General features: G+C 34.2%; 1 protein-coding gene across 5 annotated transcripts in view; it reads left to right on the top strand.

Annotated features, from left to right (window-relative positions):
- The window catches only part of LOC115221474 (immunoglobulin A1 protease autotransporter), a 323,801-nt gene that overhangs the window by 276,653 nt on the left and 22,806 nt on the right, over positions 1-24,342 (top strand). For 2 of the 5 annotated variants that reach the window (XM_029791662.2, XM_029791666.2), the window contains one exon: positions 17,960-18,252. The exons of 1 other annotated variant lie outside the window; for it this stretch is intronic. In XM_029791662.2, coding sequence (XP_029647522.1) covers positions 17,960-18,166 — 207 coding nt within the window. In that variant the 3' untranslated portion in view covers positions 18,167-18,252. Of the gene's footprint in view, positions 1-14,119; positions 14,282-17,959; positions 18,253-24,342 lie in introns of those variants that run through there. 2 more of the 5 variants (XM_029791660.2, XM_036510960.1) reach the window with 2 other exon arrangements.

Raw genomic sequence — 24,342 nt, 5'->3', positions numbered from 1 at the left:
CTTTGAAATAAATGATACTATTTATTATTTTTTTTCCTATGAATACTTATACACAACAAGAAGATAAATAATTATAAATAATTAAAATATTAATAATAAACAATCATTTAAAAATCTGAGTTACTGTCTTTCATATATATGTATATATATATATATATATTATATATATATATATATATATATATATATATATATATATATATATCCACACTTAATAATAACTTGGAAATTTTATGTTAAAATTATATAAATAATAATTCTGTAAATGACTTAGAATTAAGAAAAATAATGGTTTTGTCTTGGAGAGAACTAATTCTACAGAGCTGAATTATTACATTTTTCTATCTGATTCAATGCATCTGTCCTGAGTTTAAACCTCCCAGGGTCAATTCTACTTTGCATCCTGTAAGTAGACTTTCTAAACGTATTAGATATATATATACAGTAAAATCAATGCAACCAACTAGATACGTTCTCTCTTTTCAATATAAGCCGTGTCTATTCAAAACCAATCACCACTATTGAGCAACAAGGTTGTGTATAAGTAATTTGATTTGATCCAACTCTGTCAATAGTATTGCTCCCTTTTAAAGGGAGGCCGCTTTACAGCACAATATTAATCTTTTTTTGTTATTTTTCTTGTTCTTGTCTTATTCTGGTTCTTGGTTCCTTGTTTCGTTTGTTTTCTGCAAATTTTTTATTGTTAGATGTTAAAAAAAAAAAAGCTATTATGTGTGAGTCCATGATATCCCACTTCTATATTTAAGCTGTTGAAAATCTTAACTTCATTTTCTTTGAAGAGATTATCTCAAGAGTGTTGCCGTTGCATTGTTGCTGTTGATGTTGTTGCCACTTTTTGCTAAATGCTAAGCTAAACACCTTGTGGTATTTGCTTTACATTTCTTTTCTCCCTGCATCATTTCTTAAGCTTAGCATTGTCTTTCATCTTCCTATCATAGGCAAAATAATTACCAGTCAAATACAGGTGTCAATTTAATTTCCTATACCCACCCACCCTCCTCCCTTCTTAGCCACAATATCATAAACTTGTCCTCTTTCTTGTACCTTAATTAGGAATCATTGTTGTTGTTGTTGGAGTTGGTATAAAGAGTGGAGAACTAAATTAGATACTTGGAATGTTTGTTGTACAATATCTAGTTTAGTTCTTCATACTCTCCCAGTGTTTCATCTTTCTGAGATGGCAGTGGGGTAGAAATGAAAAGTACCAGTAATATGCTAAGGTTAAGTCAATTGATTTTTACCTTTGTACCTAATTATTTCCAGCTTGTTATTCAAATAAACTACTATGATTTAAATATACAGCCAAAATCCCTTTTCAGTACCCTTTGTTGCATCACTTTTCCATTCAGTGAATGCAGTGGTGCTTGAATTCCGAAACATTGATTTGACAATTGCAATGAAGTGAATTGTAAAGTATCTTAAATGTATGTCTTCATATTTTAGTGTGTATAATTTTCAAATTTGGCATGAGATTCATCAGTCTGAGAGAGACTTCAAAGGATATGGGCATACAAGTGGTGCCCATCCTTCCATTACTAACTCATAAATATGTGTATTTATTTATTTATTTATGTATTCAGCTCATGATCGTAAGGTCATGAGTTCAATTCCCGGCGACGCGTTGTGTCCTTGAGCAAGACACTTTATTTCACGTTGCTCCAGTCCACTCAGCTGGCAAAAATGAGTAGTACCTGTATTTCAAAGGGTCGGCTTTGTCACTCACTGTGTCACACTGAATCTCTCTGAGAACTATGTTAAGGGTACATGTGTTTGTGGAGTTCTCAGCCACTTGCACGTTAATTTCACCAGCAAGCTGTTCCGTTAATCGTATCAGCTGGGACCCTTGTCGTTGCAACTGACGGAGTGCTCCTATGTATGTATGTATGTATGATCATCCTTTTGTGTCTACTTTTCATGCTTGCAAGGGTTGAGCAGGTGACTACAATCCCAGTCAATTCTTATTCAGAATTAATGTCCTCCTCCAGGCACACATGCATGTGCACACACATATATGAGATGTTTCAGAGGTCAGTCGTATCACTTACACATTTCTATTTTTGACTTTTTGTCCATGGGTGGATACCCTTTTTGTTATCAACCACTTAACCATGTATTTTGTGGGTGTAATGGACATATTTTATGACAATAGCAGTAGAGGTGTAGTCATGTCCTTGACATCACTAAAGGGTACTATTGACTCAGCATCATCTCTCCTTGTTCGTCAACCACCTTGAAGTGTGTACTGGGTACATTTTACTAGGCACAGGCATTGGTGAGGTTGCCTTGTACTCTGTGAGAAAAAAAAGTCTTCACTATTCTGTGAAGTGTTCATTTCCTCATGACACAGAACTTAATGGCTTATAATATCAAGACTGATGACAGAAAAAGAACCAGGATTGTTGGGTGGAAGGAGCAAGAATACAATGATAAAAACACACTTTTAGGGCAAGAGGGTGGTAGACGGAGAGGAGAGATGGATAGTAATAAAGGTGGACATTGGTGAGTTTGTGAGTTGAGGATAGTGGATAAGGATTATCCACTAGATGCAGAGGTATGTCCTGTACTACCTCTTGTTATGGTAAATAGAGAATGTTACAGTTAAGAGAGGAGAAAGTGAGCATCAGTAAGTGGCCAGGGCCAAAGCCATCAGTACTCAGGCAGTATGATACGGTGAATAGGAGAGGTGTACTTTTATCTCTAGTTGCATCAGCGACAGAGTATAGGGATAAAAGAGGGGGGAGAGGCAGTGGAAGTAATAGATGTTGACATAGGTTTGAGTCACAAATGTGACTCTCAGCCTCCATCATTACTACTACACACACACACACACACACACACACACACACACATATAATCATCATCATTGTTTAACATCTGCTTTCCATGCTAGCATGGGTGAGACTATATATATATATATATATACATATACATATATATATATATATACACATATATATATATGTCTTCTACTATAGTCTCTAGTCAAGTGAAGCCTTGTGAGTGGATTTGGTACAGAAACTGAAATAAGCACATCATATATACTTATGCATATGTGTGTTTGTGTGTACCTATGATAAGACATCACATAATGATTGTAAATGAGCACCATTGTCATACAAATAAGGTTTGTTTAGTCTTTCATGAAAAAAATCTCTAGCTATGGGAAAATATTACCTTGCTTGGAAATAGATCAGAGTTTGCAATAGGAAGGGTATCTGGCCATAGAAAATCTACCTCAACAAATTCTTGACCCATGCAAGCATAGGAAAATGGACAATGGATATTAAATGATGATATATATGTATCTATGTGTGTGTGTATGTGTGTATATATATATATATATATATATATATATATACACACACACATATATATATTTGTATGCATGTGTGTGTGTATATATATCAAAAAAGGAAACTAAATCCTTTATCAAGTATTGTAGACCACCTCCAAAAACTGACTGTCTTGTTAATTGGCAAAGATTCACTCACCACTATACAGTAGTATACAATCATTATCCCATACCAGTTAGTTCCTCTTTCCATCTCCCTTCCACCTCTACTTCAATGGTGTCTGCCTCTCTGAACTCGCAATCTTTGTATCATACCCATCTAAATTCCCTATCATTCTTACTGTATTTCATTCCCTAAACCCCTCACTAATAGACTATCTTAACCCTTTCTCTCTTCAGCTCTGTAACCATCTAAAATATTCTCCCTGCCTACGTTTTACTTTCGCTTATTTTTTGCTTTTTGCTATAAATTCCTTCCTTGAGGTTGGTTGGTTGGCTTGTTGGTTGGTTGGTAGATACTTATTTCAGACCAGAGAATTAAATAATTATTCAGTTGGGTAATTTTACAGCATCTCAAAATTGAGTTTTGCTAGGTTGTCTATTAATGGAACCAAATTCTGATACTACAATTCTCAGTGGCATGAAAGGAAACAGATTAATTAGTTTAGAAAATATATAAATTTGTCTGACAAAGTTTTAGGCAAAATGTAGTCGCAATATTCAAAGCTTATAAATTCTTCAACATAAGATCTTATTTCCTTCAAAAATAATCCATGAAGTAAACAGATTTATGACGTCTTATAATTGAAGTGTCATGGAGTTGAGATGTATTACTGTAGTGAAACTATATAATCAAGGCACATTTCAGTCATAATATCCTTTTGTTAGGGTACTTTAAGGAACATTGCACTACAGTCAATTTTCATTACTAAAGATGATATTGTTGTCAAGGTGTTTTATTTTTAAAGTAAATTACATTACCAGTACCATACAGTTCGACCATATCATCTTGATGCTTTTTGATTGAAGTACATTGAAGTAAAGATATGTTCCAATAAGGCGGCGAGCTGGCAGAGACGTTAGCACGCCAGGCGAAATGCTTCGTGGTATTTCGGCCGTCGCTACGTTCTGAGTTCAAATTCCACCGAGGTCGACTTTGCCTGTCATCCTTCAGGGTCGATAAATTAAGTACCAGTTACACACTGGGGTCGATGTAATCGACTTAATCCGTTTGTTTGTCCCCTCTATGTTTAGCCCCTTGTGGGTAATAAAGAAACAGATATGTTCCAATAATAATACTTTGTAACCGAGACACATTGTAAAAAAGGGACTTTGTTGTTAAGGTACTTTGGAGTTAAGGGACATTATGACAATGGTGTAGTATTCTTGGTTTTAAATCTTGTGCCATAATCAGACATCACAGAGAGCACTTGAGTGTAGCCCAGTTTTCATGGCATTAAGAATAAGTTGCCTGTCTCTTGTAAGTTTTGACCAGTGGTAAGATTTATGTACAACACAACAAACTAGCAAATTACACATCAAGCACAAAGGTTCTTATTGCATACTATGGCAGTAAAATGTATTTCTTTCATTTACCATTTACCTAGCCTGCAACACATGAGTGCTACTAACTAAACATAATCTTTTAACTGTTTACCTACTGTCTACTTTCAACAGTTAAAACATCAATAATTAATAGTATTTATTTATCAGAAATTGAAAATACACCAGTTCAACTTAAAAATGTCTACATTGATGAAATGTAGATGAAGAGAGGTAGGGAGAAAGAGAAAACTATTTAACTTAATTTTTAATTACCATAAACGTAAACATGGTTATTGTTAACTTTAATTCATGACTTATCAGTTTAATTCTGGAATAGAAATCACTGCATGATATATATATATATATATATATATATATAAATGGATGAATGAATTATCCTTTGTTTACCGTTAACATGGAAAATTCAATAAACAGTTACCAGGGTAGCAAAATTCACGCCAGTAACACGGATGAAGCGACCTATTCAAAGGTAGAAACTCCTGGTTAATGTGCAGTAATTTGTGTATTATAAATAAATAAATGGTGTTGGACGAAGATGTTATATATCCAAATATTACAGTTTTTAAACAAAAGAAGATAATACTTAATACATAGCATAGAGTTTATTTATAAATTATTTAAATTGAGGATTTGGCCACGACTTACATTTCATGGTATATGATCTTTCAAGTTACTGAAAGATTATGGAACCTGAAACTTGAGTAGGAGTAAAATCCTCAGTTCAAAATTTATATATATATGTATATAATATATATATATATATATATATATAATATATATATATATATATATATATATATATATATATATAAATACATAGAGAGAGAGAGAGAGATTTGTATATGTAGGAAAGGTGTAAGCAGATACCAAAGAAAAGATAATCTTTATCTAATGGTAAAAGGAAGATAGCTACATGACACCATTAAGATGGTTTGACAGGATGTTTTCCCAGACAAGAGATCAGAAATGTGATTGCAGTAATACTGTTTGGCATTGCTACAGAAACATACACTCAGAAGGTGCTGAGACAAATGTAATTCACAATCAGAATGATGGGGGAAATGTTCTACAATATAATGTGTTGTGTGTGGGTGGGTGTTGTGTGTTGCATGTTTGTACATGTGTTCATTTGTTGTATAATGAAATTTGCACGAAGTGCTTGATAGTAGTGAAAACTGGTTCTAATGTTACATATTACTGTGATCACCGTGACCGACCAGGCTATCATATGTTGCTACACATCGCTGGTCACAATGCGCTTTGCATTGTTTTAGCCTTCAAGTGATGCCACCCCGCTGGCTAAGCGCACAGGCCAACAGAAGAAAGAGTGAGAGAAAGTTTTGGCGAAAGAGTACAGCAAGGATCGCCACCACTCCCTGCCGGAGCCTCGTGGAGCTTTAGGTGTTTTCGCTCAATAAACACTCACAACGCCCGGTCTGGGAATCGAAACCGCAATCCTACAACCGCGAGTCCGCTGCCCTAACCACTGGGCCATTGCGTCTCCACAATGTTACATATATTCCTCCAAAATACTGTAGACCAGACTACATTAATTTGGTTACATACATGGTCAAAGGAAACTCTAGAAATGTATATAAAAAAAAAATGATGGTCTAGTTAAAAGTAGTATTGATACTGTAAAAGTAACGACCAAAAGAAAACTGATAAACAAGGGGACTATCTTAAATATATGCATACTTTCATAGTCATAGTCACTGAAAGATTCAAGTGATTTTATTTAAATACTAGCAGTATAGCCCAGCGTTGCTCAGGCTTGTTTTCTTTTCGACCCTTTAGAATTGGAATTTTTGAAAAGTAAAAATTTTGCATTATGTAGCTTGTTATTCTCTTTAAGTGAACATTTTTCTGGTTGAAATACACCGAAAAATGGCGACACAGCAATAAAAAAATCGTAAAAAATAGGGATTTTCATAGGAAAAAAAGCACCTTTTTTATGTAAATAATTTTTGGTGTTAACATGGTCTGATTTGAATTTTTTCTTCTACGAAAGGAAGAGCAAGCCTTCTTGTATCATACTCTCAATTTTAGTCAACTTGCGTCGCAAGATCTCGGAGGAAATAGTGCTAGTTGAAGGCTACCAAACCTGCCATACACAGACAACTTCAGCTTTATATATATAGAGATTTATTGCTACGACTAATGAACACTCTCTACATATACTTATGCATATAAATCTATGTCTGCATATGCATATACACACTCCTACATATGAGCATGCAGACATAGCCAAAAGTGGAATGTTAAATGAAATACTTTGTTTTATTTAGTCCAGCACTTCCCTGTTCCAAGTTCAAAATCTGCTGGGATTTACTTTGTTTCTAGTTAATCTCAATAAGCATAGGCAATAACAGACAAGAGTCGGTTCAGTAAACTATGTCACCACAGCTTACAAATATACACTTTCAAAAGGTTTGTAATAAGCATATTTTGAATAACTCCTGCACACAAATGTCACTCTCTTTCTTAGTTAACATTTTCTCTCTCCAGTCGAAGCAATCACAGTTGATAGGAAATAACAATGCCATTATTATTAACTAACAACACAATGGTCCCAGAATAAAATTCTCAAAGAATGTATCTATCCTTTAGCTAGCATCTCTCCTTGTATTGTATATGTGAGACATTCAGTGAAAACAATTATTCAATGAACCTTTTGTCTTGTTTGTTGTATTTGTTATTTAACAACAACAAAAAAAAAAGGAAAAGAAAAAGAGGAAAATGACTGCAGAACAACATGGAGAGAACAGCCAATAATGGTTATTCTAAAATGTTTCTCCTGATACAGAATTGCATGTAGTTTATTTGTTAGCGTGTTTTGTTGGTATTGAGTCAGGTTGACTATTGTTAATCTAAATATATTTTACCTTTTAAAATGAATCCATAATATCAGCTGAATAACATGAGTAGGAGATAATAAAGGGAAAGAGAAAAAGGAGAAAATGTAATCAAAAATACATTCAGTGAATTCCATTTAAAATTTTGCCTACCATGCACCATGTATTATTAGAATTTCAATATATTTCCCTTCATTACATTCCTTGGCAAACAGTTGGCAAACATCACAAATATTTAGGGTGTACATGAACATAAAGAGTGTGTATATATATATATAAACGTTTATAGTAGACACACATGAGCACTTGTACAGTGAAATTTAGTTTATCTAAGCAATATATCTAATCATTTAGAATGCACAATGACTCAACAGGTAGTCAGTGTTATGACTTTATAGCTAGGTGAATGAAACAAATGGGAAGAATAGGCCTCTAATATACCACATAACAGAAAATATTTACAAGTTATCTTGTGGTATGTGTGTATGAAGAGAGAGAGAGAGAGAGAGAGAGAGAGAGAGAGAGAGTAACAGATGGTCAACCACCTTGCTCTTTATTTTTTGCCAGTTCAATCCACAAATTTATAGTTAAATGGGAAAATATGGTTCAATGTTATAAGTGTTATTATTTGTTAGCTTACAAGTGTTGGACACGAATGTTTCCATGAAGAAGGAAAGATGTACGCATCACCCACCAGTAAGTAATCAGTACATCTCTTTCATAGCTGGTGGTTAAACAATTGGTAATCAGTTAACTGATATTGTTGACTGACAGGGTTCATGCTGACCATTTGATCTCGCAGGTTTTATGAATGTTGCATGGTTGTGTGTGTCTGTAAGTTATTCTATTCCCAGTACAAGTTTTATTTAACAAAGTATTTAACCGTGCTTTCTTTGGGACAATGCTGATGCCAAATATATCGCGTGCTCACTTCTAGTTCACACTGATAAGATATTTACACAATCTAAGATCTCAATAATAGCTGCCAACTTTTTTAATGCCATTTGCGTGCATATTGTTGCTTAACCATATAAAAGCTTTGATATCGTTGCTGCTTGTGTGTTCCTCCTGATCAAACTATTGTATTTGGAAACCATTTCATTTCTGACTCTACACTACACATACACAACCAAACTCATTTCTAACTCTACTTCCTCATTCTATGCAGCACTGTCATTTATATCAAACAGTGTGTTCAGTACTATATTTGCCAAACTCTCCAATATTTTTCTCTTTACAAGGAGTCGTCTGAATTTAAGGAAATTTAACAGTGTGTCCTATTGCCAAAAAGACAACTAATGACCTGTCACCCTCACTTCAAACATCCCAAAGGGAATGTAAATAGTTGTTACCATTAACTTCTTTCCTTGTCTTGAGTTCTCCTCTTTTTTCAATCAATGAATCTGGGGATTTGAACTCCTTCCTATATCAAAGACCTTCCATTCCTGAAAACTTTGGTGACAGCAATGTTGTTGCTCTCATTATTAGCAAAGCCTTTAACCATATCTGATGTGGAAACCTGCCCATAAATTTTAGCCATCTCTAATTCTTGGAATGGAAATTTCTTGATAGCCTGCACTGACTACTGAGTTCTAACTGACACTCTGTCAACTTTGGTATACTCCAAGGTTTAACTGTCTTCCACACACATTTTCACATTAATGACTTGCCTGGTTTTCTAACTACACACACTCATAACTCAAAGGATATCATCTTTAACTCTTTCTTAATTTTACATGATGAGCATCATCCACGCATAAACTAGATACCTCTTTCCAAAACATACACTGCTTACATGAACAAAGACCGCAAAGACAACTTTTAGTGAGAGCAAATAGCTTCATCTTCTTAAAATATAGCAAGAAACACTCACTACACTTCTGGAAAGTCTTGACTGATACCCTACATATACATAGCAATGCTCAACTCATGTTGAGGGAGCCTTTATGCAGCTACTTGACTTGTTATTAGAATTAGCAGCTTAATTTCTCTCAAATCACACACTGTTACCTTAAACAGTAGAAGATTTGCTGAACCCCGAATGCATTATGTCAGGAAAAGAAATAGTGTAGTCATGACAGGAACATTGAAAAGTTGGCACAATAAAACAAACAAACAAGCATGAAAATCAACCATTGTTGAGAAAATAATAATAAAAATAATAATAATGAAATTATTGTATACAGTGCTCAGGTGCACCACAACAAATCATTGGTGTTGACTGTATTAAAAACAAATAGTAAATTAGAAAGATAGGAGTCTCATAAATACTAATGAAAAGTTTTTAAAAAAGCAATCCTAATTTAAATGTAACCCAAAACAACAAAATACAACATGACAAAACATATCAAAAATGCTTCCATTATGTTCCAACAATAGTTCATGACTTCAAAGCAACCTCACCTCATACAGTACTAAGCATCGAAATTAACCAAGACACCCATCTCAATCATTTCACTCACAAATTACAGAGAACAACTAAAATTGGTGATGTACCTCATAATTGCACAACACAAAGAAAGCTAAACATCACATTATAAAGAGTAAAGACTGGATAAAAATCACCTTAAACATAACACATGATATTCACAATACCATAAGACAAGACACACTGGCTCAATCTGGACAGATACATAAAATTATGCATCTGGCTCATTGGTACCACAACACCATACATAGCAATGTAGACACCGCTGTGCAGCATTCAACAAAATAATTGTAAAAGTTCAAAAAAGCATACTGTAAAATGCATCATAAAATATAGAACTGTAATTATACATGCAAAATAACCGACCTCAGTGCACACCAATACTATGCACAACAGAAATAATTAATACTCCACACCAAGAAGCTAAAACCAAGAAACAAAATCAAAGAAATCAGAAAACTATTGAATATTTCTCTATTCAATTTAAATCACAAAAGAAGCAGTGGAACACTGTGCAAAGTAATTAGCAATATCAATAACTCTGACAACAGTTGCAAAACATTCCATGTCACAGTAATAATTTCAAGCAACAATGGTACGCTTCAACAGCAAGCGAATGACTTGGTGTGTAGTAAAAGATGTAGCATGCCCAGACTGCCAAACAGCACACCGTACAATAAACCACTGCATGTTAGAATGCACAGTGTGGTCTTCCACCAAAAAGAGAAGTATTTCTGAGATTTACACCTGATCTTTTACTGACATCTTATTTGACATAGATCTGCTTGATTAACATAACCAAGATTTACATAAAAACGACAACTAAAGTCTTCAAAATTTCAACAAATAATTGGCATCAAAATTTGTGTTGAACACTCTCTCTCTCTCTCTCTCTCTCTCTCTCTCTCTCTCTCTCTCTCTCTCTCTCTCTCTCTCTCTCTCTCCTCTCTCTCTCTCTCTCTCTCTCCCTCTCTCCCTCTCTCTCTCATCTCTCATTGATACAAGGTTGAAAAAATTGCACCCCACAGACAAGGATTCCTTTTCAGGCCTAGAAAATATTTCACCTGTTGAGCATCTACAAAGCTTAGCTACTGCTTTGGTACTGCTGCTATATACATAAATGTCACAAACACCATCCGAAAGGAGACTTAGAATACACTACAAATATTGAGTTATGATGTACACAGCGGATTGGAAAGAAAAGACAGAGAACATCTGTTAGCAGTCTTAAGTGCAGCAAGTGCAGGAAATGATTGGAGTCAATTATCGTCTTGTTATTCTTCATACATCTTTGAAATTCAAGCAGAAGAATTTGAACCTGTGTCAGTATATCAAACCAAGGTTGTTTTGTTTTTTCCTTCAAGATTGGGGTAGAGCGGTACCTGATCTGCAATTTCCCTGTAAAACAAGCTCATGCCACTTTGATATGTTGCTAAATGTTTCTGCCTCATGTAAAACTGATTGTTGCTTGCTTCCCCTTTGCCTCTCAATTTCCAAAAAACATGCTTTAACCCTTTCGTTATTGTATTTATTTTGAGATGCTCTGTGTTTCTTTCAGTTACTTTAGATATAACAAATAATTTAGTAAAATAACTTAGTTATCATTAAGCTAGTATTAGGAATATAAATTGCTACTAAGGTTTGGTGGTATATTTTAATTCAAAACTTATGAAAACAAGACATTTGTACTACAGAGCCAGAGCCGGTTTTGGCTGGGTTGGTAACAAAAGGGTTAAAAGCACTGTAATATTTTTGAAACGTGCAGCCGTGTTTGTCCAGGCAACTTTTTAACGGCGAGTTCTGTAAACCTCATGTACCATGTTGATGTCTTATTGTTGAAAACATCAACAGGCTATAAAATACCTGTTAGTACTCATTTGCCCCATGAGGATCAGAGCCCGATATTTCAATAATTACACGGCTTGCTTCATTCTGCTCTTGTTTGCAGTGTTTGCATTGTGGCTTCTAAAAGCACAAGATATGTCCTTCATGCAGCTAGCTATTTGTACTCCAATATTATGTGACATTTACATGGAATTTTAAGCCTTTTGAGAAATATTTTCCGCTTAGGGAGAGGAAATGGTTCACAGCATTGGTTTTACAGAAGTCAGTTACTTGCCATCATCATCTAGTGGCCTCCCTGGTAAGAAAAATGTGATATAGTATAACCCATTTTACAGCCTTCGTTTAAAAACCAGTCTAGCAAAACATTTCCTTCCCTTATCAGAAAGTGTATCGCTTATACCACTTTCAGCGTTTATACTGCTAACAGTTGTTCTCTTTCTTTTCTTTTCAACCTGTTCGCAAACACAGTCAACAAAAAGTATGATTGAGAAAAAAAAAAAAAACACCATGGTTCAAGGATTTATTTTTCATGTTTTGTATACGTAAATAAACACATATCAGATGTTACAGCATCTCGAGACAAAGTCCTATTGTGTGATTTTTATGTTTTTGTACTACATAATCAAAACCTCTCTGTGCATGTGTGCTGCGAGTAATGTGTATATGTACATGTATATATGTATGTATGTATGTATATATGTATGTATTTATGTATGTATTTATGTATGTATGTATGTATGTATATATGTATGTATTTATGTATGTATGTATGTATGTATATGTGTGTATATATATATATATTAATAAAAGAAATATATATATATACACACACACACACATACATATAATATGTGTGTATGTGTGTGTGTGTGAAAATATATTTTGTATATATGCATGTATTTATATATATGTATGGGTGGATGGATAGATGGATGTGTTTGTGTGTGTGTGTACACTTATGGATATATATATCTGTGTGTCTATATACATATATATTTATGAATATGTATGTATGTGTATGTATACGTATGTAAGTGTATATAAATATATGTATATTTATGCATGTGTATAACTGTTTGTGTGAAGGCATGTGGCCTGATAGTTTCAGTTTTCGGTTCATGATCATAAGGTAGTGCGTTCGATCCTTTACACACATGGCATGATGTGTCCTTCAACAAGGCATTTCAATTCACATTACTCCAGTCTACTCAGCTGTAAAAGTACCAGCTGAGTACTGGTACTGCATTTCATATGTTTGTGTGTGTGTGTGTGAGTGGAGTGGTGTATACATATGTGTCTGTATACATGTATATCTGGATGTATATATGTGTGTGTATACAGAAAGACACACATATATACATGTATATATGATGGGCCACTGCTCAGTGTCCATCTATCAAATTCACTCCTAAGATATTAATTAGCCAAAGCTATGGAAAACACTTGCCTAAAGTGTTGTAAAAGGGACTTATTCTAAGACTATGTGGTTGCGAAGCAGCAAACATATATATATTGTGTGTGTGTGTGTCTGTATGTTTATGTATGTGTATTCATATAGATGTGTGTGTATACATACATACATATATATATATCACGTGATCACGTGACCGACCAGACCATCAAATGTTGCTACACATCGCTGGTCACAACGCGTTCGCATTGTTTTAGCCTTCGAATGACGCCACCCCGCTGGCTAAGCGAGCAGGCCAACAGAAGAAAGAGTGAGAGAAGGAGTGGTGAAAGAGTACAGCAGGGATCACCACCCCCTGCCGGAGCCTCGTGGAGCTTTTAGGTGTTTTCGCTCAATAAACACTCAAAACGCCCGGTCTGGAAATCGAAACTACAATCCTACGACTGCGAGTCCACTGCCCTAACCAATTGACCATTGCGCCTCCACATATATATATATGTGTGTGTGCATATATGTATGTACATTTGTCTGTGTGTGTGTGTGTATATGTCTGTATAGACATGTATATGTGTGTATGTGTATGTATATGATAATCTTTAATTTTCTTCCAAAATGTTGTGACAATTTGGTGCCACCGTCTGGTATTAGCTTCGTTAACACATTACTATGACTAATTGCATGCTTATTTATGTTGCCTATAGCTTAATGAAACACCTGAAAACAGGCATGTCTTACAACTTATTGATAACGGTACAAATATTGACACTGATCTAACTGACCCAGAGGCCATTGCTGCAGCTACCAAAATTCAAGCCGGCTTTCGTGGTCATATAGCTAGGCAACATGTGAAAGAATTGAAAAAGGTAGGATCAGACCAGCCTGATAAATTGCCAATTAAAAATTTTGTCTTTTTAAATTCTTATTTTAATTGAATCTATTTAAAGGAAAGATGTCCTAAGCCAACAGATTTATCCTTTTAAATTAAAATATTTGTGTCATTCTCACAAGTTTGCTCTCACTTATCTTCGTGGTGATAATAATATCATCCTTTGATGGATTGGAACCTATTCATATTCTTGGCAGTATACGCTGCTAAAAAGCTGTGAACAATCTAAACTATAGAAATATACTGTTAAGAGAAAAGTATGGAAGTAACAAACTGAAAACTGTAAGTACTGATATATTCTAGTTATCAGATGACAGAAGTAGTTTAATCATTGTACAGGCAGATGTGAGGTTCGAGTTTCTCAGTTCAATTCCCAATGGAACCAACTTCAGATTTTTATGGTGGGGTGGGGTTTTTATTTTGTTTTTTTTTTCTCTCTCATCTCTCTAGTTTCAGTGCAATAAATAAAATTGTAACATTGTGGTATATTTGATCACGTACAGTACATATTCATTTAAACAAATTTTAGGCAGAAATCAATATAATTTCTAGTTACCATGTGAGAGTGGTGGAATTGTAAAAAAAGATGGAGCACTGGATTAAATACCTTACAGAATTCAATTTTGTACCTCAAAATATTAAGTGAAATTTTGCTGGGATCAATTTACATTTTATCTACCTTGGGTTATTAAAATAAGTATCCCGTGCATACAAGTGCCAATTCAGTTGATTAAAATCCTTTATAGCACTTTGTTAATTTGAGAAATCATTATTTGATTACATCATCCCCAGTACTCAACTGGTACTTATTTCATTGACCCTGAAAGTATGAAAGATAAAGTTGACCCTAGTAGAATTTGAACTCAGAAGATAAAGACATGAAATGCCATTAAGCATTTTTGTCTGGCATGCTAATGATTCTGCCAGCTCACCGCCTTAATAATAATAATGATAATCCTTTTTACTATTATGGGGGATTACTTGACTGGTACTTATTTTATCACCGTGATGACCGTGACCGACCAGGCTATCAGATGTTGTTACACATCGCTGGTCACAACGCGTTTCGCATTGTTTTAGCCTTTAAATGACGCCACGCCGCTGGCTAAGCAAGCAGGCCAACAGAAGAAAGAGTGAGAGAAAGTTGTGGCGAAAGAGTACAGCAGGGATCGCCACCACCCCCTGCCGGAGCCTCGTGGAGCTTTAGGTGTTTTCGCTCAATAAACACTCACAACGCCCGGTCTGGGAATCGAAACCGCGACCCTCTTATTTTATTAACCCCAAAAAAGGATGAAAATCATAATCAATCTTGACAGCATTTGTACTTAGAATGTAAAGATGGAGAAAGTGCTGCTAATCATTTTGTTTGACATGCTAAGGATTCTGCCAGCTTGCTGCCTTATTAAGGATTTCTAGTACAAGACCAGCAGTTTTGAAGAGAGGAGGATGGTCGGTGCCATCAATCCCAGTATTTGACTGGTACTTTATTTTATCAACTCCTAGAAGGATGAAATGCCAAAAAGGTGACCTCTCTATTATTTAAACTCAGAGCTGGAAGAAATACTGTAAGGTGTTTTGCCTGATGCTCTTACAATTCTGCCTATCCACCACGCTGGTAATAATGATAATGGTTATAATGGAATTTAGTTCTGAGATTCTGGTTTCCTTCTTGTACGATATCTGATCATGAATAACACTCATAGTATAAAACATTTAACTTGCTGTTGCTTGAAGTTTCTGGGTGAGACTTGGAGCAGCTTGTATAAAACAGAGCAACAATAATGTAAACAACAGCAGCAGCAGCAATAATAATAATAATAATATAATAATAATAATAATAATAATTAATAATAATAATGATAATAATAACAACAATAACAATAATAATAACAATATTAATAATAATAATAATATAATAATAATAAAATAATAATAATAACAATAATAATAACAGTATAAATAATAATAATAATAATAATAATATTAATAATAATAATGATAATAATAACAACAATAACAATAATAATAACAATATTAATAATAATAATAATAATAAAAATAATAATAATAATAACAATAATAATAACAGTATAATAATAATAATAAATAATAATAATAATAATAATAATAATAATTAATAATAATAATAATAATAATATTAATAATAATAATAATAATAACAATAATAATAACAATATTATTAATAATAATAATAATAAGACACTAAATATTGTTCACATATCTAGGTTGATTGAGCTCCATACTGACACATTTTAGGAAGTATTTATCTTAAGGAAAACTAAGTCGCCCTTACTTGATGTAAGGAAAGATCTTCTTTCAAGCTGTATCCTTTCTTGTACTCTTTTCTACCACCACTACATTGACTTTTATTGTTCTGTGATCGCTAATATCATCTCCCCTTAGACCTAATTTGATGCACCTGTCTCCTGTCCTCTCAGACTCAATCTCAATGATTTTGCACCAAACATTTTATCCAATCCATTTCAACACACTCTTTCCTCGACAAGATTCCCGTCTCCCTCCTACCATCTTTAGCTACAGTAATTCAAGTCAAAAATTAACTCTACTTATTTAGTTATCCCTCTTTTTTAGCCTATGAAAGGATAAAACACGATGAACAGTGCTTCTCTTTGAAGTGATACAGGGAGAGTGATGTATTTATAGCATAATTTGATCTCTTGGTCTATCAAGTCAGCAGTCTAAGACTTCAACAATTAAACCAACACCTCTTTTCACTATAAATTTTCTAGAATGTTAAGAAAGAAAATTAGCAGTTGTTGCTAAATATCATCTTCTTTCTCATCTACCATTTTCCCAGAGTCAGCAACTGTACTGTTGCACAAAGAACACCAATTCTTTAAACAGATTTAAAAGTTCTTCAAAATCCCCCATTAAGTACAGATCTTTCAGCTGCTTTTTAGGATTCTAAAAATGTGTTATTTTATTTCAAGAATATCACGTTTATTTATACATTTTGTTTTTTCTGATAGTAGTATGTTAAGATTAGGTTTTAACAACTATTAAGACTAAGTGGATAAAACTTAATTATCAGCCTTTGCATGCAGGAAAGTTGTCTTGATAATGATTATGTTGTTATCATTATAGACTAAAGTATCAGAAACGAAGCTAATTAATTTGACAATTCCTTCATTGTGCATGCTGGCATGAACTAAAGTTCTCCCAAGTCTTGAAATTATTACTTTTTTTTTTGTGGAATTCTTAAAACACTCTTTGCTAATTATTTCTCGGAAGTTTATTTGAGTAACAGTTCTTTGACTTAATCCTCAAATAATCTTATAATATCTTGCAATTTTCAAAGCAACAGATACTTGGTGATTACTGGTCCTTCAATGATGTTTCAAAACCACACATTTTATGTATTCATCCGTTAAGAATTTGTATGTTTATCTCTCTAAGATAAACATATAGGATGATTGTTGATTTCTTAAAATGTTAATTTTTCCCTTTGTTGAATTCTGAGTTTTGGATTTACAAACTGTTATTTCATTGCATTTGTACTAATCGCTGTTGAGTTAATAACATTTTTGATGATGTAGATTACAGACTTTTGGTTGTCATATGCTTATGAGACTGCTTGTTTTTACATTATATTTATTCTCTACTAACCTTTTAGGATACCTCACCAGTTTCCCCAAATGTCACTCAAGTGTCAAATGAGGAAAGTTCAAAAGAACAAGAAATTGACATTGACTTAAATGATCCTGAAGTTGAAGCAGCTGCTCTCAAAATACAATCTGGCTTTCGCGGCTACAAGAAGAAGAAAACTGAAGAGATGAAGAACATTCAGTTGCGGCTGACACTGAAGAAAAGACTGATGTAAAAGAAAGTATCAAAGAACAGCAAGAAGCAGTTGAAACTCCACCACCACCACCACCAGCTGCTCAAGCTGAAGATGGTGAATATACAGAAATGAAAGCCACTGAAATGTTGCCAAACCAAGCTGAACAGCCAGCTAAAGAAAGTGAGAGCAATGAAAAGACTGACGATAATGCTGAAAAGAAGGAAAAGGTTGTAGAAGAAGAGGATGCGAGTTCCAAGAAGGAAACTGAGAAAGTACAAAATGCTGAACCAGTGCCTCAGACACAAGGGGAAACTGAAGAGGTTGACATTGATCTAGGTGACCCCGATGTTGCTGCAGCTGCTTTGAAAATTCAGGCCAATTTCCGAGGCAATATATTGCGAAAGAAAAAAAAAGTTGTTGAAGCAAAGAAGAGGGTATTGATTTTGAACTATTCTGCAATATTGTCTCATTGGTGGTGCTCCGTAGCTTATTGCATGTTTGCTTCTGGTATTTCTGTATGCATCTAATAATTTACTTTCAGATATATATATGTAATTATATGTGTATGCATGTATGTATATTTTCACTAGAAAATTGCCATGAAATTGTAGTATTGTTGTATTAATGTGTTTTTACCTTTGGATCAAATGGCTTTTGTTGAAAAACACCACCCCATGTCAATCTTTAATCTATCTCCAAAACCTTTTTGGAAGATAAGTAATTTCATTGTTTTAAAACTTGTATATCATCATCATCATCATCATCGTCGTTTAGCGTCTGCTTTCCATGCTAGCATGGGTTGGACGGTTCAACTGGGGTCTGGGAAGCCAGAAGGCTGCACCAGGCCCAGTCTGATCTGGCAATGTTTCTACGGCTGGATGCCTTTCCTAATGCCAACCACTCCGTGAGTGTAGTGGGTGCTTTTTACGTGCCACCGGTACAGGTGCCAGACGAGGTTGGCAAACGGCCATGATCGGATGGTGCTTTTTACGTGCCACCAGCACGGTGACCAGACGAAACTGGCAACGGCCACGGTCAGATGGTGCTTTTTACGTGCCACCGGCATGAGGCCAGTCGGGGCGGCGCTGGCAACGGCCAGGTTCAGATGGTTCTCCTACATGCCACCGGCACTGGTATCAAGGCTGCAATTTCCATTGATGTTGATCGATTTCGATTCTCACTTGCCTCAACAGGTCTTCGAGTCAGCTAGCAGAAGCATTACTGTGCCAGACGAAATGCTTAGCAGCAATTCGCCTGTCTTTATGTCCTTAATTCAAATACCACTGAGGTTGACTTTGCCTTTCATCCTTTCAGGGTCAATAAAATAAGTACCAGTCAAGCACTGGGGTCGATGTAATCAACTTACCTCCTCCCCAAAATTTGTTGGCCAAACTTTGAAGCCAATATTAGTTTTATTCACCTTTTAATACACCAATCCCAATTTACTTCAGAATATATTATTAATAATTCATAAAAATCTAAAAATAACATTACATTCAAAGTGTTATACCATTTAGTTTTTCTGTTTTTTTAATGAATAAAATTCAGCTGTTTTTCAGCATCCATTTTGATACAAATATTGTCACATTTTTCTGTAGTTTTTGCTCATATCTGCTTAAGTTGTTGTTATTGAGTGTTAGCCTATTGTCTAGTCTTTGTACATTGTCCATTCACAGTGAAGCCATAATTTCACATATTATTATTTCTTTCACTTTCTCACAATGCCATTATTGTACTGAATATTTAAATTTGTGAACTTAGTAAATATTTCTTTCACTAATTTATCCTAGTTGTTTACAAATAGCAAATTAAAACTTGAAATGAAAACATTAAAATAGAGAGTGGGGAAATTTCTCAAATTAAAGTGGAAAATTTCGCTGTTGCTATGTCAATACCGGAAGTTGACATTGAGAAACCTTTTTAAAGAAGTGAATCATAAATATAAAACAATATTATTTATTTTTGATAAAAAAAATAAACTGATGACCCTATTATGTATCCAAGGTTAAATTAATTCATGCATCCCAAGTACGGAAGCAATTCATGTAACCATTTTTGCATGAAAAGCGAACACACTCACACACAAGTCTATATATACTTGGTTTTAATTACTACAAACTATAGTGGTAACAGTGGTAGTGGATGTTTTGATACAGCCATAGCTTCTTAGTCAACAAAGTTCATGATCTGTTACCAGGTGCATTATTTCATTCACATTACCAACAACCTTTACGAAAACATGGTTATCATGGTTTGCAGTTTTACCTCAGAGGCAGGAAGGAATGTTTTACTTGTGGAAGATAACATCTCTAATGTTGGCAACATCCTAATTATACTTATACACTCACTTTTGTTGGAATTTGGTGTTCAAAAGTACATAAAGCAGTGAAAAATCCTTTAAAATAAAATATCTATCCAACCCATGTCTGCATAAAAATAGTAAATAGGCATTAAAATAGCTTTTGATGGGGAAGAAGTTGATGATTGAGATGAAGATAGTGATGAGGATGATAATTGTGGTGGTGATGATGATTGTGGTGGTGATGATGATAATGATATAAATCAAATAGTGTTTGAATCCCTTTAAAGCCAAGGGCTAGGTAGGCATTAACATTAACCTCTTATACCCATTCCAGCTACTTAGTTTTTTTTTTCTCCCCCCCCCCCAACATTTCCAAGTTATATAAATACTTCCTACCTATCTCACAGATGGAATCCAAACAGAGAGAATCGCAATGCGCTGTTTCACATTTATTTTGCAATAGTCTATTAAAGATTTGTTGTTTTTACATTCAGGAAATCTTCAATAGTTAAACAGGTTGGCACATCCTATCAGGCATTTTTAGTTTGGGATTGTTTATTATTGGTTTTCCAAATGTTTAAATCACTTTATCAGGTGCATGTTCAGTGTTCTGATTAGAATGTATATACCATTTCCTTTCTCAGTGAGGGCTCCCTTCAAGCTGTATCCATCTCAATCAGGTCTTCCGACTTTTACATTAGCATTTTGTGAATTTTTTTATTCCTCTCTGCAACATAATAACCTAACATTTCCCCCAGAATCTTTGAAATGTTTCTCATGAGATATTAATGTGAGTCGTGTGTGTATGTATAAAAATTATCGTTTTTCGGACTATTCAGTTTTAGATACGAAACCTTTTCCAATATTCACTTCTAAGCTTCTAAGCTGCGTTACAATCAATTTGATCTTTCAATGGCCTAGTGAATAGAAATGTTGTCAGTTTTTAATGTCTAGAAATAAATGTGACTAGTTGTAATCCAGTCTGATACCACAAACGTTTGATCAAAACATACCATAGATGCAAATATTGAAAAACAATTTAATTTCTAAAGATAGGATAATAATCCCCAAAATTATAATCTTATCAACAATTCATCTCAGACATTTATGCATATATTATATGTATGCATGTATGTGTGTATATATGTATGCATGTACGTAAGTGAATAAATATGTATATTCATGTGTGTTTGTCTGTTTACATATATATATGTATAAACTTACTTGGAAATGGATGCATGATATTATTTACATATATATATATATATATATATATATATATATATATATATAGATATATATATATAAATATAGATAGATATGTATGCATAAATGTAGATATATATTCATATAATAATGTTTTTTTTATATGTATATACCATTTATTATGTAAATTACTTGCAGGATGCCATGTTAATACTTTTGGTTTCTTGTTAGCAGAATGGATCTTCCATCATTCACTTAGATAGCAAAAGATCTGGCTGTATGTAAGCTACAGCTGTATGCCAAAATTCCTGCTGAAAACTCTAATCTCATGTGGGACAGGATATTTAATTTCAATCTCATTTCTATTCAAAAACCAAGTTGAAAATGCTTATTAAAAGTAATTTTTCTTATTTCCTCTCAGCTAAATTTCAGGTATCATTAAATGCAACATTAAAATCATAGTTTTTATAGTTGGTGTTTACAAAAAAAAAAAATACATAAACACACACACACACACACACACACACACACATCTATAATTACACATGATGGTTGTAGAGCATCATCATCATACAGGCAAAGTTGTTTGTTTCCAGTCTTCCATGAAAAACCTGTCTACCTATATAGGTAAGTTGCTGACAGGAATGGCATCTGGCCATAGAAAATCTGCCTCAACAAATTCCGCCAGACCCAAAGATAACAATGGTGATGACAACTGTGACGATGATGACAACAATGATGATGATTATGATGACATCTTTTTGATGATAAAGATGATGATGATGACGACGACAATGATGATGATGATGAACAAGCAAACTATTGCATATAAATCATAAACTGTTGAACAATGAATATGAAGTACAAGTGCACACAGATATGCACCAATTATTAAAACATCAGGGAACCATGGTGCGTTATCCATGATTGCCAATGGCTGAATGCCAAGAGCTAAATGTCATTCACAATACTACAATATACATTAAGATACCAAAGTGCCACACTGTGGTTACATTATACGTTTTGTCACATTATACTTGATTCCAAATTGTCAAAATGCACAAAAACAAATTGAGTACAACTCGTGGGATGTTATGATAATGTCACATTGCAGTTGTATTATTATGCAGCTTTTTATTGCAAATGCACTTCTCTGCAGTTATTGTATGTTTGTGCTCGTTTGTAATTATCAATTGTGTATTTGATTCTAATGTTGCCTTTAATGTTGCTTGCAGTTCAGCGAAGGAGAAATAACCAGAAAAAAAAAAAAGATTTTACCAAAACTTCGAGATTTGTTTCCCTAAATTAATGCATTTCATTACCCTTGTTATTTATATATATCATCATCATCATCGTTTAACGTCCGTTTTCCGCGCTAGCATGGATTGGACGGTTCGACCGGGGTCTGGGAAGCCAGGAGGCTGCACCAGGCTCCAGTCTGATCTGGCAGTGTTTCTACAGCTGGATGCCCTTCCTAACGCCAACCACTCTGCGAGTGTAGTGGGTGCTTTTTATGTGCCACCGGCACAGGTGCCAGGGGAGTCTGGCAGCAGCCACAATCGGTTGGTGCTTTTAACGTGCCACCAGCACGGAAGCCAGTCAAGGCAGCGCTGGCATCGGTCATGCTCGGATGGTGCTTTTTACGTGCCACTGGCACAGAAGCCAGTCGAGGCGGCACTGGCATCGGTCATGCTCGGATGGTGCTTTTTACGTGCTACCGGCACAGGTATCACAACTACTATTTCCATTGATATTTATTTCGATGTTCATGTACTTGACTCAATAGGTCTCCTCAAGCACAGCGGGTTGTTCTGAAATCCTAGGTACTTTGAATGGGATATTTATTTATATATTTTTTGAATAGAAATGAAACTGAAATTTAACATCCAATCCTACATGAAATTTATGTTTTCAGCAGCTATTTTGGTATACAACCATATCTTGGCTCACGATCAGATCTTTTGCTGATTGAACAAATCCTGGTAAACTCAGTGAAATAAGAAGAAATTCAGAGTATTGGCATGTCATTCTATCTGTAATTTACATGATCTATACTCTGCTTCCTTGGTATTAAGTACTCATTCTTCTGTTCACCCCCACATGCATTAATACATACGTAAGTACATACATATGTAAGTATATACATATGTTTGTATGTGTATTGTATACGTATGTATAGTAATCTAATTGGGTGATTATTATTTCATGTTTTCTAAATAAACCTAGATCTTATTAAAAATGTGAATTTCATGATATTTCTCTATTCTGTTTGATAATTATTTACTGCCACATATATATAAAAACTGTACAAGCTTTGGATGGGTGTTGAAAATTTTGTAGTTTTAATGTAGTATATGTTAATATCCGTTTCGTTATGAAATTTAGTCTTAAAGTATTTTATTATTTTAAGACTTGTGTGTCACGGATAGTAACAAAGTCTTAGTTTCTAAGTGCTTGTGATTTCTATGAAACTTTTTTTTTTTTTTTTTTTTTTTTTTAGTTTTATTCAGTCTTTGAAACCAATGTTAATTCTCCAAATAGACATCACTTTCATTTTATCTCCTCCTCCATTTCTGTTTTCTGCTGAATGGACATGACAAAAAAAAAAAAAAAAAAAAAAAATTTTTAAAAGGCCGTTTTCTCTCAAATTAGAATTTTGTATAAAGTATGACAGTATACTGACATGAAGAATAAAATCAAACTCATA

The sequence above is a fragment of the Octopus sinensis genome, linkage group LG18 (assembly GCF_006345805.1).
Source record: "Octopus sinensis linkage group LG18, ASM634580v1, whole genome shotgun sequence".
NCBI lineage: Eukaryota > Metazoa > Mollusca > Cephalopoda > Octopoda > Octopodidae > Octopus > Octopus sinensis.
This window is presented reverse-complemented; position numbering and strand designations above follow the sequence as displayed.